This window comes from Somniosus microcephalus, chromosome 8 (genome assembly GCF_052327205.1).
Source record: "Somniosus microcephalus isolate GS21.2 chromosome 8, FLI_Smic_1.0, whole genome shotgun sequence".
NCBI lineage: Eukaryota > Metazoa > Chordata > Chondrichthyes > Squaliformes > Somniosidae > Somniosus > Somniosus microcephalus.
Window position 1 is genome coordinate 137,000,640 of NC_140994.1, and position 17,773 is coordinate 137,018,412.

General features: G+C 47.2%; 1 protein-coding gene across 2 annotated transcripts in view; it reads right to left on the reverse strand.

The window, feature by feature from the left end:
- Positions 1-3,252: 3,252 nt before the first annotated feature.
- The window catches only part of sil1 (SIL1 nucleotide exchange factor), a 40,549-nt gene continuing 26,028 nt past the window's right edge, over positions 3,253-17,773 (reverse strand). For both annotated transcript variants that reach the window (XM_085995155.1, XM_085995156.1), the window contains exons 5-10: positions 15,155-15,254; positions 12,774-12,965; positions 12,572-12,693; positions 9,903-9,999; positions 7,944-8,108; positions 3,253-4,495 (exon numbers count right to left, since the gene is read on the reverse strand). In XM_085995155.1, coding sequence (XP_085851281.1) covers positions 4,142-4,495; positions 7,944-8,108; positions 9,903-9,999; positions 12,572-12,693; positions 12,774-12,965; positions 15,155-15,254 — 1,030 coding nt within the window. In that variant the 3' untranslated portion in view covers positions 3,253-4,141. The remainder of the gene's footprint in view (positions 4,496-7,943; positions 8,109-9,902; positions 10,000-12,571; positions 12,694-12,773; positions 12,966-15,154; positions 15,255-17,773) is intronic.

A 17,773-nucleotide genomic window follows, 5' to 3' on the forward strand; every position in this document is an offset into this window, starting at 1 on the left:
CTAACCAGTGTTTTATACAGCTCCATCATAACCTCCTTGCTCTTATATTCTATGCCTCGGCTAATGAAGGCAAGTATCCCATATGCCTTTTTTACCACCTTATCCACCTGTTCCGCCGCCTTCAGGGATCTGTGTACCTGCACACCCAGATCCCTCTGACCCTCCGTCTTGCCTAGGGTCTTACCATTCATTGTGTATTCCCTTGCCTTGTTAGACCCCCCAAAGTGCATCACCTCGCACTTTTCCGGGTTAAATTCCATTTGCCACTGTTCCGCCCATCTGACCAACCCATCTATATCGTTCTGCAGACTGAGGCTACCCTCCTCGCTATTTACCACCCTACCAATTTTAGTATCATCCGCGAATTTACTGATCATACCCTTTACATTCATATCCAAGTCATTAATGTAGACCACAAACAGCAAGGGACCCAGCACCGATCCCTGTGGTACCCCACTGGCCACAGGTTTCCAGTCACAAAAACAACCTTCGACCATCACCCTCTGCCTTCTGCCACTAAGCCAGTTTTGTATCCAATGTGCCAAGGCACCCTGGATTCCATGGGCTCTTACCTTCTTGACCAGTCTCCTGTGCGGGACTTTATCGAAGGCCTTACTGAAATCCATGTATACCACATCCACTGCGTTACCCTCATCCACACACCTAGTCACCCCCTCAAAAAATTCAATCAAATTAGTCAGACATGATCTTCCCTTGACAAAGCCATGTTGACTATCCCTGATTAATCCTTGCCTCTCCAAGTGGAGACAAATTTTGTCCCTCAGGATTTTTTCCAGTAATTTTCCTACCACTGATGTTAGGCTCACTGGCCTGTAGTTCCCCGGTTTTTCCCTACTACCCTTCTTGAATAATGGTACTACATTAGCGGTTCTCCAGTCCTCTGGCACATCCCCTGTGGCCAGAGAGGTCCTGAATATATGTGTTAGAGCCCCCGCAATCTCCTCCTTTGCCTCACACAGCAGCCTGGGGTACATTTCATCGGGGCCTGGGGATTTATCCATTTTTAGGCCAGCTAAAACCGCCAATACCTCCTCCCTCTCGATGTTAATATGTTCGAGCATATCACAGTCCCCCCGCCCTATTTCTCTGTCTACATCGTCCTTCTCCATAGTGAAAACAGATGCAAAAAATTCATTTAGAACCCCTCCTACATCTTCCGGCTCCACACACAGATTGCCACTTTTGTCCCTAATGGGCCCTATTTTTTCCCTAGTTATCCTTTTACCCTTAATATACTTATAAAACATCTTCGGATTTTCCTTTATTTTGCTCGCCAGTGTTATTTCATGGCCCCTCCTTGATCTCCTAATTTCTTTTTTAAGTATCCCCCTGCACTTTTTGTACTCCTCTAGGGCTTCCTCCGTCTTTAGCCTTTTGTATCTACCAAAAGCCCTCCTTTTTTTCCTAATCCATTCCCGTATATCCCCTGACATCCACGGTTCCCTGTGGTTTTTGGAACCACTCTTGACCTTTATGGGAACATGTTGCCCTTGTATGATCTCAATCTCCCTTCTGAAAGCCTCCCATTGCTCCGATGCGGATTTTCCTACAAGTAGCTGATCCCAGTCCATTTTGGCCAGATCCTGCCTTATCCTATTAAAATCAGCCTTCCCCCAATTTAGAACCTTTATTTCCGGCCCATCCCTGTCCTTTTCCATGACCACCTTAAATCTTACCATATTATGGTCACTATCACCAAAGTGCTCACCTACTAGCACTTTTTCCACTTGGCCGGCCACATTCCCTAGAATTAGGTCCAGTACCGCCCCCTCTCTTGTAGGACTTTCTACATGCTGGCTCAAAAAGCTCTCCTGGATGCACTTTAAGAATTCTACACCCTCTGAGCCTTTCACACTTTGACTATCCCAGTTAATATTGGGGAAGTTGAAATCCCCCATTATTATTACCCTATTATTTGCACATTTCTCTGAGATTTGCCTACATATCTGTTCCTCTATCTCCCCCTGACTGTTTGGAGGCCTATAGTACACTCCCAGCAAAGTGCTTGCCCCCTTTTTGTTTTTAAGCTCCACCCATATGGCCTCATTAGAGGACCCAGCTAATATATCATCCCTCCTTACTGTAGTAATTGACTCCTTAATTAATATTGCGACACCCCCTCCTCTTATACCTCCCCCTCTGTCTCGCCTGAAGATTCTGTACCCCGGAATATTGAGCTGCCAGTCTTGCCCCTCCCTCAACCATGTCTCAGTGATAGCAACAATATCATACTCCCATGTGTTTATCAACACCTTCAGTTCATCCACCTTATTTGCAAGGCTCCTTGCATTAAAATAGATGCCATCCGGTTGTATTGCCGGTTGCCAGCATTTGCCCTCTATTCTAACTTAAAAATACATCAGTGTCACTTAAAATGTTTTTTTTTCCTAGATTCGCCTTCCAGTAATTTTTGTAATTGAAAATTGGACAGCAACAATCTAGTTTTACCACTGCTGTCTCAAAAAAAAAACTGCTGTGTGCACATGAGCATCATTGCTTTGTGTACATGTAGATCATTTTAAAAATATGTAGCCCTACCCATCCTAAGCAGTTCTTGGAATTAGGTCACTTGTAGCTGCTATCAGTGGCCCATTATCCATCTGATTTTGGACCAGATGGCAATCTAAGATGTTTTTAAAACCTAAACTGAACAAGGCAGTTGAGTTTGAACAGTTTCTTCCTCCACTGTGCTTCTGAAGAATTGTGGATGCAAGTTTGCAGTTGGATTATCACCTGTCCAGTTTTGAACCAATTGGATTACCACCTGACCAATTTTCAAATGAAATATCCAGCTATTTCTAAAATGTAAACCACATATAAAAAAGGTTGCCCTTTTAAAACTTAAGTTGTCTTTTTTGTTTTGGGGGGGTGGGGGGGGGGGGAGAGAAAAGAGGAGTAAAGAGAGTAAAGAGAGTTTTATCATCAAGACTATTAAGGTTGACACAAAATATTGAACATTAACTAAATCAAACTTACTTGTCCCCTTGCCTGATTTTTGCCTAGATACAAATAACTTGATTCTCACTTTTTTTCTTTCAGGAGCTAGAACAGAGGTTTATCCCATATATTTCCAGAAAAGATTCAAAACCACTACCTGTACAATAATATTTTTCTTAAAGGAGCACATCAAGCACTGACTTCTACCTTTTAATCCGCACTAAGCAGATGCTCTTAAATTCTTGCAGCTGAAGCGGAGATTTGAACATATCAGTAATTCACTGCAAACAGAACTCATTGAGCACACATTTACATTTTTATTTTGTTTGGATACAGAAAACTTGAAAGATGATGCATCCAGTGTTATAAACATCACCTCCACCAGTGGAGGAAATCATTGTGAAATTTCAGTAGCCAGGCATTTAAAAAAAAAAGTGCTGGTGGAAACCGAATATATATTTTTTTAAATAAGGATAAGTAAAATTCTTCTCTATAATTTTAAATATGCAGAAGTGTTAAACTCTTCAGTAAAACATTCTCAATCACTATTTTTCAAACACCCATTAGATGTTACAGTACTCATTGTAACTAATGACCAACTATTATTTTAAAGTGGACACTGGTCAGCATTTAATTGCCCCTTCTGCACTCCTCTGTTCCAACTCAGGAGCAACATTTACTGACCAGTGACAGGTGAATGAGATCAACAGGAAGGCCCCGGTACCGATCTGATGGGACCCACGGCCTGCATGTCTGGTATTGATTACATTTACTGACTCCTCAAAGAATAAATGTGATCTTGGAGAAATTTGAGGATCAAAAGCAAAATGTACAAAGAGGAAAAAAAGCTTCGGAATCAGTCAGTTAACAGAAAGACAGCTTGCTGAATACTGAATTTACACAATACAGCATAAATAATACACAACAAAATGCACAGTTTTCTTTTAAAACCAGAGGTGAAGAGGACAACTTAGATAACAAAGGGCTTTACTAACCCAACTGTTTCATTTTCACACTTAATCATAAGGCATTACAATACATTCCAAATAGAAAGAGACATGTTAGCCTGAAGTTCACTTTGGCTTAAATTTACTCAGGAAAGTAAAACCTTTCACAATATATTGTCACAGTATCTTTAAGTTAAAGTTGAAACCAGTTCCAGATGATTTTTTTTTGACACCAATCATCCCAGTTTCTTAATGATGCCATTGGCAGAGTTCAAGAGCCCCAGGAAGTAACCATCTTGCTCTCCCTCTCTGTGCTCTTCAGCAGCCAGTTCCTCATACTCTGCTTGGAGCATGTTCAGCGAGGAGCTCAGGCCCTGCACAGCCTGGTACTCGCCCCTGCAGTACGACATCATAAGGTTCATGGTCTTCAAGACCTTCTCTCTCGTGTCGTGGTCAGTAGACGTCAAGAGCTTTGGAACCAGCATGCACCAGTCTTGCTCCAGCATGGGAGGCAGCAAGTTAACCTCATCATATTGACGGCATTTCTCCTTGTGTTGAGCACTGTTGTCTTGTGCTTCTTCGATAAGTTTCTGCAAAAGAGTAATCAAACTATACTGAATACTTAATACACTTAATCTTCACTCAGCTATTGAGTTAACATCCAAACCCCTGGATTTACTGCTTTATATTCCAGTTCCAAGTTTCTGCTACCCATACTAAAATATTTCTAACTGAGGAATCAAATGGGGAAACTAGAGTTCGCATCTGGACTAAATCTCAAACAACTGTCATTGACTGGCTGGTTTTACATCAGGACCACTGCCTCAGAGACTGTCCCACATCTACATTCCTGCACAGGGTTGTCTCCTCAACTTCAGCGCATAACCCAAAGCAGTGAATCTGACTAACTTGGTTGGCATAGATTTAACAGGTTTTTGTAATTTAAAAGAAATAAAAATGAACCCGGCTGCAAAGAAATGTTTGTAGGAACACACTGTTTTTGAAAGAAAATGCTGTGCAGGTAAAGATCTAGATTCAAAAAGGGAAGAGGGATTAGCCAGAGATATTTCTGCCACAGTAAGGGAGTTGATAAGTGTTACACATTTCAGGTCTGCTCTAGATATTCTCTCGGGTTCAGTGTTGCTGGTGTCTCCTGTAAGCAGGTCCTGTGCCGGTTATCTTTACTACCCAATATCGAGTCATATGATAGCATGATCTGTGGTTGTAACAAATCGAACACCTTGTGTCAACTGGTTACTGTAAACTCGCATGTACCTCTTTGGGGTGGCAGGCAGTGAATAGTGGGGTATCGCAGGAATCAGTGCTTGGGTCCCAGCTATTCACAATATATATCAATGATTTGGATGAGGGAACCAAATGTAATATTTCCAAGTTTGCTGATGACACGAAACTAGGTGGGATTGTGAGTTGTGAGGAGGATGTAAAGAGGCTTCAAGGCAATTTAGACAAGTTGAGTGAGTGGGCAAATACATAGCAGATGCAGTATAACATGGACAAATGTGAAGTTATCCACTTTGGTAGGAAAAACAGAAAGGCAGAGTATTATTTAAATGGTGACAGATTGGGAAATGTTGATGTATAGAGGGACATAGGTGTCCTTGTACACCAGTCACAAAGAAAACATGCAGGTGCAGCAAGCAGTTAGGAAGGCAAATGGCATGTTGGTCTTCATTGCAAGAGGATTTGAGTACAAGAGCAAGGATGTCTTACTACAGTTATACAGGGCCTTGGTGAGACCACACCTGGAGTAGTGTGTGCAGTTTTGGGCTCCTTATCTAAGAAAGGATAGGCTTGCCATAGCGGGAGTGCAGCGAAGGTTCACCAGACTGATTCCTGGGATGGCAGGACTGTCGTATGAGGAGAGATTGGGTCGACTACGACTGTATTCACTAGAGTTTAGAAGAATGAGAGGGGATCTCATTGAAACGTATAAAATTCTGACAGGGCTAGACAGACTGGAGGATGATTCCCCTGGCTGGGGGTCTATAACGAGGGGTCACAGTCTCAGGATACGGGGGAGGACATTTAGGACTGAGATGAAGAGAAATTTCTTCACTCAGAGGGTGGTGAACCTGTGGAATGCTCTACCACAGAAGGCTGTGGAGGCCAAGTCACTGAATATATTTGAGAAGGAGATAGATAGATTTCTAGACACAAAAGGCATCAAGGGGTATGGGGAGAGAGCGGGAATATGGTATTGAGATAGAGGATCAACCATGATCATATTGAATGGCCTACTCCTGCTCCTATTTTTCTATGCACAACAGTCTGAAAGGCAGAACTGGTAAAACACTCTGGTGAAACCAGGCTGTTGAAAAAAAGTTAAGAAACTGTTTTATTTTGCAGATTATGTGACTGAACAGAGTAGTAAATCCTGAATTTTACCTATTCTGTTAACACTTCCCATAATAATAATATATAAAGCAAAGCGTGCCACGATATTAAGTTGCTCCACTAATGGGGCTTTTCATGGTCAGCCTTTTCTCTCCAACTCTGACCAGTTCTATCTGAAACAGGAGAGAATCTGCTACTTCCTCATCTCCTTCATCAGCCTTCCACAACTAACCCAGACTATGTCTCTTCTTCTGTTTGTTACCTGAATAGGACGTTGCTAGTTTGACCTCTGACTCACTGTCTAGGTGCTGGCCAGTAGGGCTGCCAATTAAACTGGCTACTTTTTTTTTTAATTCATTGATGGGATGTGGGCGTCGCTGGCTAGGCCTGCATTTAGTGCCCATCCCTAATTGCCCTTGAGAAGATGGTGGTGAGCCGCCTTCTTGAACCGCTGCAGTCCATATGGTGTAGGTACACCCACAATGCTGTTAGGAAGGGAGTTCCAGGATTTTGGCCCAGCGACTGAAGGAAAGGCAATACAGGTCCAAGTCAGGATGGTGTGTGGCTTGGAGGGGAACTTGTAGGTGGTGATGTTCCCATGCGTCTGCTGCCCTTGTCCTTCTAAGTGGTAGAGGTCGCGGGTTTGGAAGGTGCTGTTGAAGGAGCTTTGGCGAGTTGCTGCAGTGCATCTTGTAGATGGTACACACTGCAGCCACAGTGCGCCGGTGGTGGAGGGAGTGAATGTTGAAGGTGAATGGAGTGCCAATCAAGCGGGCTGCTTTATCCTGAATGGTGTCGAGCTTCTTGAGTGTTGTTGGAGCTGCACTCATCCAGGCAAGTGGAGAGTATTCCATCACACTCCTGACTTGTGCCTTGTAGATGGTGGAAAGGCTTTGGGGAGTCAGGAGGTGAGACACTCGCCGCAGAATTCCCAGCCTCTGGCCTGCTCTTGTAGCCACAGTATTTATATGGCTGGTCCAGTTCAGTTTCTGATCAATGGTAACCCCCAGGATGTTGATAGTGGGGGATTCAGCGATGGTAATGCCATTGAATGTCAAGGGGAGATGGTTAGAGTCTCGCTTGTTGGAGATGGTCATTGCCTGGCACTTGTGTGGTGCGAATGTTACTTGCCACTTGTCAGCCCAAGTCTGAATGTTGTCCAGGTCTTGCTGCATATGGACACGGACTGCATCAGTATCTGACGAGTCTCGAATGGTGCTGCCATTCCTTGAAGATCCCCTGGAAACTAACCTCTGTTGAACTCAGATGAACAAGGGCATCTCAACAAGAATCTGTCTCAAGAAATCTGAAAATACATTTTGTGGAGCTAGGTCACAGGACAATACTTGGATCCCAGACAGTTGCAAATCACTAATTCAGTACAGTATTTTTGGCATCAAGTCACAAGAGTAACATTTGAGTGGCTTAAGAATACTAACAAAGTCAAGTCACAGCCAGACAGCAGCTATTTAAATTAGTATGAGTCAATTGAAACTAAACAATTCCTTTGAACCAAGTTATGAAATAGGTGACCTGAAAACAATAAAGATAAAGATTGTGTGACAAAGTCACAATGAGGATGGCGTGCTCGGTGAAGGAAGTCAGCATGGTGTAAATGCCAGCTTTATTTGCAGAACACTGAGTATTTCACGACAAAGTCTTTCTATTGGCCCATTTCCTCACCTTCTCCATGATCATATCATAGAGCAGCGTCATGACTCGAATACGCAGGGACTCCATTCCCTTCGCCTGAAAGAGCTGTCCTAGCACTTGCAGGCCTCCAAGTTTCAGGAACTGCTGCTGGGCAAAGGGAAAGTCACGCAACATAGATGAGAGCGCAAAGAGAGCCTGAAAAACAAGTACAACAAATGAGGGCGATCTGGCCCAATAATACACCCTTTTATAAAAATCTACAATTCCTCTCCCCATAACCTCCAACTGCCTTGGGTTTTAGCTCCATTACTTTACCAGAAAGACCATTCAAAATGAAGAAATGTTTCCCAACATCAGTCACAAACTTGCCTTTTTACTAGTTTGTGCCCATCGTCCTGCAGATATGGCTCAACTTAAAATAGTGTTTAGCATTAACATTTTGTATTCCACTAAAGGGACCTTACAGTGGACTATAAGATACGATTAAGTGAGTGGGTAAAACTGGCCACTGATGGGGGTTCAATGTGGGGCAGTGTGAAGTCATCCACGCTGGATCCAAGAAAGACAAATCCAAATATTTTCTTAATGGCAAGAGACCAGCAAAAGGATTTGGGAGTCCATGTACACAGATCGCTAAAAGCTAGTGGGCACGTACAAAAAGTAATCAAAGGCAAATGGAATATTGGCATTTCTCTCAAAGGGGCTGGAATACAAAGGGGAGGAAATTATGCTTAGTTCTGCAAAGATTTAGTCAAACCTCATCAGGAGTAATGTATTTAGTTTTGGGCACCATACCACAGAAACACTTTACTGGCCTTAAGAGGGTACAGTGCAGATTCAGCAGAATGATACCAGGGCTTAAATTGAGGGTAGGTTGCATAAAATTAGCTTGTATTCCCTTAAGTTAGAAGGTTGAGTAGTGATTTCATTGAGGTGCTTAAAATGATCAAAGGATTGGATAGGGTAGATAAAGAGAAACTATTTCCTCTGATAATCAAATCCAGAACAAGGGGGCACAGTCTTAAAATTAGAGCCAGGCCAATCAGGAAATGCGGTTTCACACAAAAGATCGTGAAAATCTAGAATTCTCTCCTCAAAAGGCTGTGGAAGGCAAAACAATTGAAATTTTCCAGACAGAGCAACAGATTTTTATTAGGCAAGGGTATCAAGGGATATGGAGCAAAGGCGGCCAAATGGAGTTGAGGTACAGATCAGCCATGATCTAACTGAATGGCGGAACAGGCACAAGTCATTCACCGCCTATCAAGATAGAAGAATGCAAATTTTTCTAACTAAGCTCATAACTCAGCTTTCCAACACTCCGAATTAGCCTCAGGGTCCTTCATGCAGCTTACACAAGAAATAGGAGTAGGCCCTTCAATCCTGCTCTACCATTCAATAAAATCGTGGCTGATCATCTACCACAACTCCACCTTCCTGCACTATCCCCATAATATCCAAAGATCTAGCGATCTTTGTCTTGAATATACTCAACGACTGAGCCTCCAGTCCTCTGGGGTAGAGAATTTCAAAGATTCACCACTCAGTGAAGAAATTTCTCATCAGTCCTAAATGGCCGACCCCTTATTCTGAGACTGTGACCCCTAGTTCTAGACTCCCAAGCCAGAGCACAATACAATATTCAAGGTGCTGCCTGAACAATGTGTACAACTTCAAGACGATGAGAATTAAGAGTTATATTTGCTTGGGGAGTATGCCTGACTTCCAATCTTCCTTCTCCTCCCCCAAATGCAATGAAAATTTACTCTCATTAAAAAAAAAAGGCTTGTGTGTACATTTTTTAAAGCTGAAAAGAGCATGACTTCACAAGTTAAGAGTCCAAGTGTGTAACCTTTACCAACATTTTTCTTTGAGCTAGTGGCCATGGTACAGCAACCTCTTCACTACAAATATGCCACTACTTTGACTCTGGCTCCCTCCTACAGATCCACCCTCACCCTCTGGCCCACGGAGATTTTTTACCAGTACCTTTTTCTTTATAGCCGCTGGCTGGTCAGTAGCCAACAGTACCAATAATTTTTGCAAAGCCCCAGCTTCCATCGCCTCAATCTGAACTTTTGGGTTGCTAAAGGGTAAAATAAAACACAGTTTAACGAGAGGTGGAGTTTCAAACTCTGCCGCACCCAGAAAGCCGAGATATTTGCATGGTCTGCTTTTAAAGACAGTAATCGCAGAGATCATAAACTCATTTATATAAATTACATGTAGAGATTCATGGCAAACAAAAAGCATAGAAGCAATAGCATGAAAAATGCACTGCTGTCAAATGGCTTTATAAGAAATCCAGGACCAAATAATCAATAGAAAAAGAAAAGGACTTACATTTATATAGCACCTTTCGTGACCTCAGGACATCCCAAAGTACTTTGCAGCCAATGATAAGTGTAGTCATTGCTGTAATGTAGGGAAATTTGGCCGCCAATTTGCACACAGCAAGCTCCCACAAACAGCAATGTGATAATGACCAGATAATTTCTTATTGTTATGTTGGTTGAGGGATAAATATTGGCCAGGACACCGGGGATAACTCCCCTGCTCCTCTTCGAAATAGTGCCATGGGATCTTTTATGTCCACCTGAGAGCGCAGATGGGGAACTCGGTTTAACGTCTCATCCGAAAGACGGCACGTCCAACAGTGCTGCACTCCCTCAGCACTGCACTGGAGTGTCAGCCTAGCTTTATGTGCTCAAGTCCCTGGAGTGAGACTTGAACCCACAGCCTTCTGACTCAGGAGAGTGTTACCCACTGAGCCACAGCTGACACAAATACATCTATATTTTATTGAAACATGAAATTCTAGATATTAAATGCTTTAGGTGAAAGATATTAGAGATGGATTTTATGAATTTGCAATCACCAAGACATTAGGAGTAAAATCTATCAGTTTCTATACAGCAGTTGATTTCTGTTACTGAAGGTATCAAAAAGCAGTCTGTATGAGACAGGCAGGGCTGAGACATCTCACATGAGTATTGTTTGGTATTGTTGGTTGCTATTGTTTAAAATTTGAGTCAAAATTGTGTAGCGTAGCATTAATAATGAATGTGTTACGCATTTAAATTTAATTCCATTTTCCATTGTTTTAACAACTTGCATTTATAATGAGTCTTCACAGGAACGTATTCAAACAAAATCTGACACTTAGCCTAATTTTTTTTATTTATTCATGGGATTTGGGTGTCGCTGGCAAATCCAGCATTTATTGCCCATCCCTAATTGCCCTCGAGAAGGTGGTACTGATCCGCCTTCTTGAACTGTTGCAGTTCATGTGGTGAAGATACTCCCACAGTGCGTTAGGGAGTTCCAGGATTTTGACCCGGGACGATGAAGGAATAGCGATATATTTCCAAGTCGGGATGGCGTGTGACTTGGAGATGGTGGTGTTCCCATGCGCCTGCTGCCCTTGTCCTTGTAGGTGGCAGAGGGAGTGGGTTTGGGAGGTACTGTCAAAGAAGCCTTGGCGAGTTGCTGCAGTGCATCTTGTAGATGGTACACACTGCAGACACGTGCATGGTGGTGGAGGGAGTGAATGTGAATGAGGATAAATATTGATCAGGACACCGGGGAGAACTCCCCTGCTTTTCCTTGAATAGTGCCATGGGATCTTTTACGTCCACCAGAGGTTTAACATCCCATCTGAAAGACGACACCTGTGACAGGGCAGTAATGCCCCAGTACTGAACTGATGTCAGTCTAGATGTGCTCAAGTCTTTGGAGTGGGGCTTGAACCCACGACATTCTGACTCAAAAGGAGAAAATGCTACTACTGAGCCAAGGCTGACAACTGGCTGTCAAAAATAACGGTGACTTTAATGTGCACACCTTATTAGTGTGTAAATAGCCCAGCAATTTTTGGCACAGAAGATGGCCCCGCGATTTACTAATTGACACAAATTGCTGGATGTCTGCACCGCTCCATTAGCTTCTCAAAAACGGGAGCTTACTATCAACCTCCCAGTGAGTTTCAAGAAATTGCTGCATTTGCACTGTTAAAACAAATGAAAGTCACTGCAGAAAGTTAGGGCTGGTACTTAACGATGCAAGGACCCTAATAATGATAAGATTTATATTCCCACAATGTCACTCAACCTCGGAGACCCAGAAAGGGAACAACTGAAGCTGTGGAGTCTCATTCCTGCAGGTTGTAATTGTTCGAGGTTTTTAAATTTTCTTACTTTTCCTTTATCTCTTTTTTTCCCCCCTTTCTTAATCTGATCTTTCTTTCCCTCTCTATTTTCTCTTTCTGTACCCAATTTGACTCTAATTCACCATATTTCCTTTTTCGGTCATTCCTCTGGTTTCTTTCTCAATCTTTTGTTCTTATTCGTTCAGGAGATAGACCATTAGTCCTGTCGTTCACCAAGGTCCCAGATGCCCCACTGACTTCCAGCAATTTGTGGCTCAAAAAATTTGAGCTGAAGGGCGAGGGGGGGAAAAAAAAAAATCTAACCAACGGGTCACGCCGCGAGATGTCCGGCTCCAACAAATTCTTGGTCAATATTGTTAAACTGAGTGTTGAAGTCTGCCTCTCGTACTTGACAAATTAAATTTTACACCAGCATCTGCTGCAGTTACATCTTACAGTCAGAGTACTGAACACCTCGCTCCTACCAAGAGTGCAACAAGCAAGTTGTTACCTGGAGAGTGCAGATCCCAGCACGAAGGCGGCATGCTCCTGAATCGGGGGCTCGGTGATGTTTAATGCGTGGATCACAAGTTGCAGTCCCCCAATGGATATCAGGTGCTGGGCATTGTCCACCTAGGAGAAACCATAATACAAGTTAAGCCTCACCACCAATCCCCAGCAATCACGTAACACATTGAAAGCTCTGGCAGTACCTGATGGACGTAGTATTCCAGGTCGTATAGAGCTGCAATCTTCTCCTCCAGTGTCGTACTGGAACTGTTGAATTTGCCAACAAGTTTATTGATTATTTCCATGTCGGTCTCCATCATCACATTCATTGCTTCAAAATCTTCCATCAGCTGCTTGATTGGGCGGAATGTCTCGCGCACCTTCTCCTCATGGCCCTTGATGAACAAAAAAGAGGCACAGAGGTAGATTTTTCTCTGGAATTCTCTCCCTAAACTCCTCCATCTCCTTTAAGATGCTCCTTAAAACCCACCTCTTTGACTAATCTTTTGGTCACCTGTCCCAAGATGCAGCGAGCCCACAACTTCACTATACGCGTGACTGACGGCAAGGGAAGAAACAAGAATGACCTTGCATTTCTATGGCTCCTTGCATGACCTTAGGACGTCCCAAAGTGCTTCACAGCCAATGTAGCACTTTCGACGTGTAATCACTGTTGTAATGTAGGAAACATGGCAGCCAGTTTACACACAGCCAGGTCCTAAAAACAGCAATCAGATAATGACCAGATAATCTGGTTTTTTTTTAAAAACTGATGTTGGTTGGGGGATAAATATTGGCCCGGACACTGGGGAGAACTCCCCTGCTCTTCTTCAAATAGCGATATGGGATCTTTTACATCCCCCGGAGAGGGAGGAGAATAGGAGAACAAATGGCCCTGCCATCTCTTCTTTTACTGGATATTGAGAGCAACTATACCGAGAAGTGTGGTCACCAAAACGATACTCATTTCCTGTATTGTTAATGTGTATTTTGCTATAAAGCGTGTCGAAGGACAACTTTTGAAGGTTTTTCAGCCTTTTAGGATACTTTTAAAACCCACATACTTGAGGGTTTCAATTCCCTGCTTTGCTCTGCCTTTACGCGCAAGGGACCAAGAAAGGCTTCTCAAGGGTCATATCCCTTCCAGAGACAGTCAGCCATTCAGAAGGTACTAGAAAGAACAATGATTTTGGATTGTCTACTTATTTTTAGGATAGTTCACATTTTGTAAAGCTGGTTACTGTACTTAGTATCTTGCTGTCTTTCTGCTTCTATGCATTACACTAGATGAATGTGAACAAGTAGCTTTAATGGTCAGATGGAAAAGGGACAGCAGAACTCGTTAGGAATCTCTATTCTACAAGAGCAAAATGCTGCAATTATTGGTTGGTTAATTGTTAAACCCGTGCAAGCTAGCCCGTAGTCAATACAAAAAAGGCACAAGTTTCATATCATAAGGGACTCTGCCTATGGAAACTGCCATGAAGAGAGAGCAAGTGTTGGGAAAGGGCCCAAATTATAGCATCTTGATCCTTCCAACATACTACTGGTAAACTACAGCAGAAGTTATTACTAAGCTCATGCAGTAGCTGACTGTAGCACACCTCAGCCACACAAGTCCCAGCTGCTATAGACTCTTCTGTAAGTGGAATATAGGGAGTGCAGTAGGCCATTCAGCCCCTCAAGCCTGTTCCACCAATCAATCAATTAGATGATGGCTGATCTGCACCTCAACTGCATTTACCCATCTTGGTTCTATATCCCTTAATACTCTTACCCAACAAAAAGAATGTTAGGTCTTGCTTTTTCAAAGCAAAGACAAAATATGGAACTAAATGGAAGGCTTTACAGATAAGCAAAGTAAGATTGGAAATACTCAATTCTCAGCAAGAGTTTGACATTTAAGAATCAATCAGCTTTGCGTGGAAGGAAAATTGATTGTGTTGTGGTTGTCAGTTTAATTCGGCACTTAAATTCAACTCAAGTAAATTGAAGAGACCCTTAAAAATAACCCTTAAAAGTTAGTGTAATTTATATTTGCAGCCTACAATTTTTAAATGCTTCACATTCCTTCATTAGTTCCCAGTATAAGGAACCCAGAAATCCAGCTTTGAAAGTTCTACTGAATTACTATGCAATCAATATTATAAAAGGGCAATTGATGAACTCACTGCATACCGTTCCCCTCATTACTGGATTGTGTGTTTTCAAACTGCCGCTGGGGGTGGGGAAAAGTAATAACGCTCTGCACCCTGCCAGACCAGGACAACAGAACAAAGTGGGGAAGGTTAGAATTTCAGCTTACTAGAGGGGAACTTCATGATATCACATCAGTTGTGAGCTCCACACAAATGTTTGCCTTTTGCCAGCAGTTTGAAAGGACATAGTGATCACAAGAAACAAACACTTAATAAGAGGGAGAGATTACAGGTGTCCTAGTAAGATGCAAAATTACAGAAACTCTATATATGGAGTTCTCATTCAGTTATATAATTAAAGGTGAATTCTTTACACTAACTTCCGTAAACAGCAAGCTTTTTTTTTTTGCAGGAAAATTCTGGTCGATTTGTTTCTAATTCCTTACCTCTTCAATCTCAGTGTTGCCTTCTTGTTTAATTAACTTCAAGGCCCTTTTCAGCTCCTCAGCTGTGAAGGATTTAGAGTCTGTGTTCAGCATTCCCTGTCTGCAAGGGCAAAACCAGATCAATGACCAGGAGTGCTAAAGTTACATTACGTTGCTCAAAAAATAAAAACGGTGCACAATTCCTGCAGTCAAGCAATCCGTTTGAATTTATGGAATTAAAAATCACTGGGATTGGCTGGGAGACCAAATGAGACCCCGGAGTTAAAATGACCTGGGCATCGCATTCACCGCCCCACGGGGCAGGGTCCCCTCCCTCCCCACGGGGCAGGGTCCCCCCCCTCCCTCCCCACGGGGCAGGGTCCCCTCCCTCCCTCGCCACTGGGCAGGGTTCCCTCTCTCCCTCGCCACGGGGCAGGGTTCCCTCTCTCCCTCGCCACGGGGCAGGGTTCCCTCTCTCCCTCCCTCCCTCGCCACGGGGCAGGGTTCCCTCTCTCCCTCCCTCCCTCGCCACGGGGCAGGGTTCCCTCTCTCCCTCGCCACGGGGCAGGGTTCCCTGTCTCCCTCCCTCCCTCGCCACGGGGCAGGGTTCCCTCTCTCCCTCCCTCCCTCGCCACGGGGCAGGGTTCCCTCTCTCCCTCGCCACGGGGCAGGGTTCCCTGTCTCCCTCCCTCCCTCGCCACGGGGCAGGGTTCCCTCTCTCCCTCCCTCCCTCGCCACGGGGCAGGGTTCCCTCTCTCCCTCGCCACGGGGCAGGGTTTCCTCCCTCCCTCGCCACGGGGCAGGGTTCCCTCCCTCCCTCGCCACGGGGCAGGGTTCCCTCCCTCGCCACGGGGCAGGGTTCCCTCTCTCCCTCCCTCGCCACGGGGCAGGGTTCCCTCTCTCCCTCGCCACGGGGCAGGGTTCCCTCTCTCCCTCCCTCGCCACGGGGCAGGTTTCCCTCTCTCCCTTCCTCGCCACGGGGCAGGGTTCCCTCTCTCCCTCGCCGCGGGGCACGGTTCCCTCTCTCCCTCCCTCCCTCCCTCGCCGCGGGGCAGGGTTCCCTCCCTCGCCGCGGGGCAGGGCTCCCTCCCTCGCCGCGGGGCAGGGCTCCCTCCCTCGCCGCGGGGCAGGGCTCCCTCCCTCGCCGCGGGGCAGGGCTCCCTCCCTCGCCGCGGGGCAGGGCTCCCTCCCTCGCCGCGGGGCAGGGCTCCCACTCTCGCCGCGGGGCAGGGCTCCCTCCCTCGCCGCGGGGCAGGGATCCCTCCCTCGCCGCGGGGCAGGGATCCCTCCCTCGCCGCGGGGCAGGGCTCCCTCTCTCTCTCCCTGCGGGGCAGGGCTCCCTCTCTCCCTCCCTCGCCACGGGGCAGGGTTCCCTCTCTCGCCACGGGGCAGGGTTCCCTCTCTCCCTCCCTCGCCACGTGGCAGGGTTCCCTCCCTCGCCACGGGGCAGGGTTCCCGCTCTCCCTCCCTCGCCACGGGGCAGGGTTCCCTCTCTCCCTCCCTCCCTCCCTCGCCACGGTTCCCGCTCTCCCTCCCTCGCCACGGGGCAGGGTTCCCTCTCTCCCTCCCTCCCTCGCCACGGGGCAGGGTTCCCTCTCTCCCTCCCTCACCACGGGGCAGGGTTCCCTCTCCCTCCCTCACTCGCCACGGGGCAGGGTCCCTCCCTCCCTCGCCGCGGGGCAGGGTTCCCTCTCTCCCTCCCTCCCTCGCCGCGGGGCAGGGTTCCGGGGTCTCTCTCTCCCTCCCTCCCTCGCCGCGGGGCAGGGTTCCCTCTCTCTCTCCCTCCCTCCCTCGCCGCGGGGCAGGGCTCCCTCCCTCGCCGCGGGGCAGGGCTCCCTCCCTCGCCGCGGGGCAGGGCTCCCTCCCTCGCCGCGGGGCAGGGCTCCCTCCCTCGCCGCGGGGCAGGGCTCCCTCCCTCGCCGCGGGGCAGGGCTCCCTCCCTCGCCGCGGGGCAGGGCTCCCTCCCTCGCCGCGGGGCAGGGCTCCCTCCCTCGCCGCGGGGCAGGGCTCCCTCCCTCGCCGCGGGGCAGGGCTCCCTCCCTCGCCGCGGGGCAGGGCTCCCTCCCTCGCCGCGGGGCAGGGCTCCCTCCCTCGCCGCGGGGCAGGGCTCCCTCCCTCGCCGCGGGGCAGGGCTCCCTCCCTCGCCGCGGGGCAGGGCTCCCTCCCTCGCCGCGGGGCAGGGCTCCCTCCCTCGCCGCGGGGCAGGGCTCCCTCCCTCGCCGCGGGGCAGGGCTCCCTCCCTCGCCGCGGGGCAGGGCTCCCTCCCTCGCCGCGGGGCTCCCTCCCTCGCCGCGGGGCAGGGCTCCCTCCCTCGCCGCGGGGCAGGGCTCCCTCCCTCGCCGCGGGGCAGGGCTCCCTCCCTCGCCGCGGGGCAGGGCTCCCTCCCTCGCCGCGGGGCAGGGCTCCCTCCCTCGCCGCGGGGCAGGGCTCCCTCCCTCGCCGCGGGGCAGGGCTCCCTCCCTCCCTCCTCGCCACGGGGCAGGGATCCCTCCCTCGCCACGGGGCAGGGATCCCTCCCTCCCTCCCTCGCCACGGGGCAGGGTTCCCTGCCTCGCCACGGGGCAGGGTTCCCTCCCTCCCTCCCTCGCCACGGGGCAGGGTTCCCTCTCTCCCTCCCTCCCTCGCCACGGGGCAGGGTTC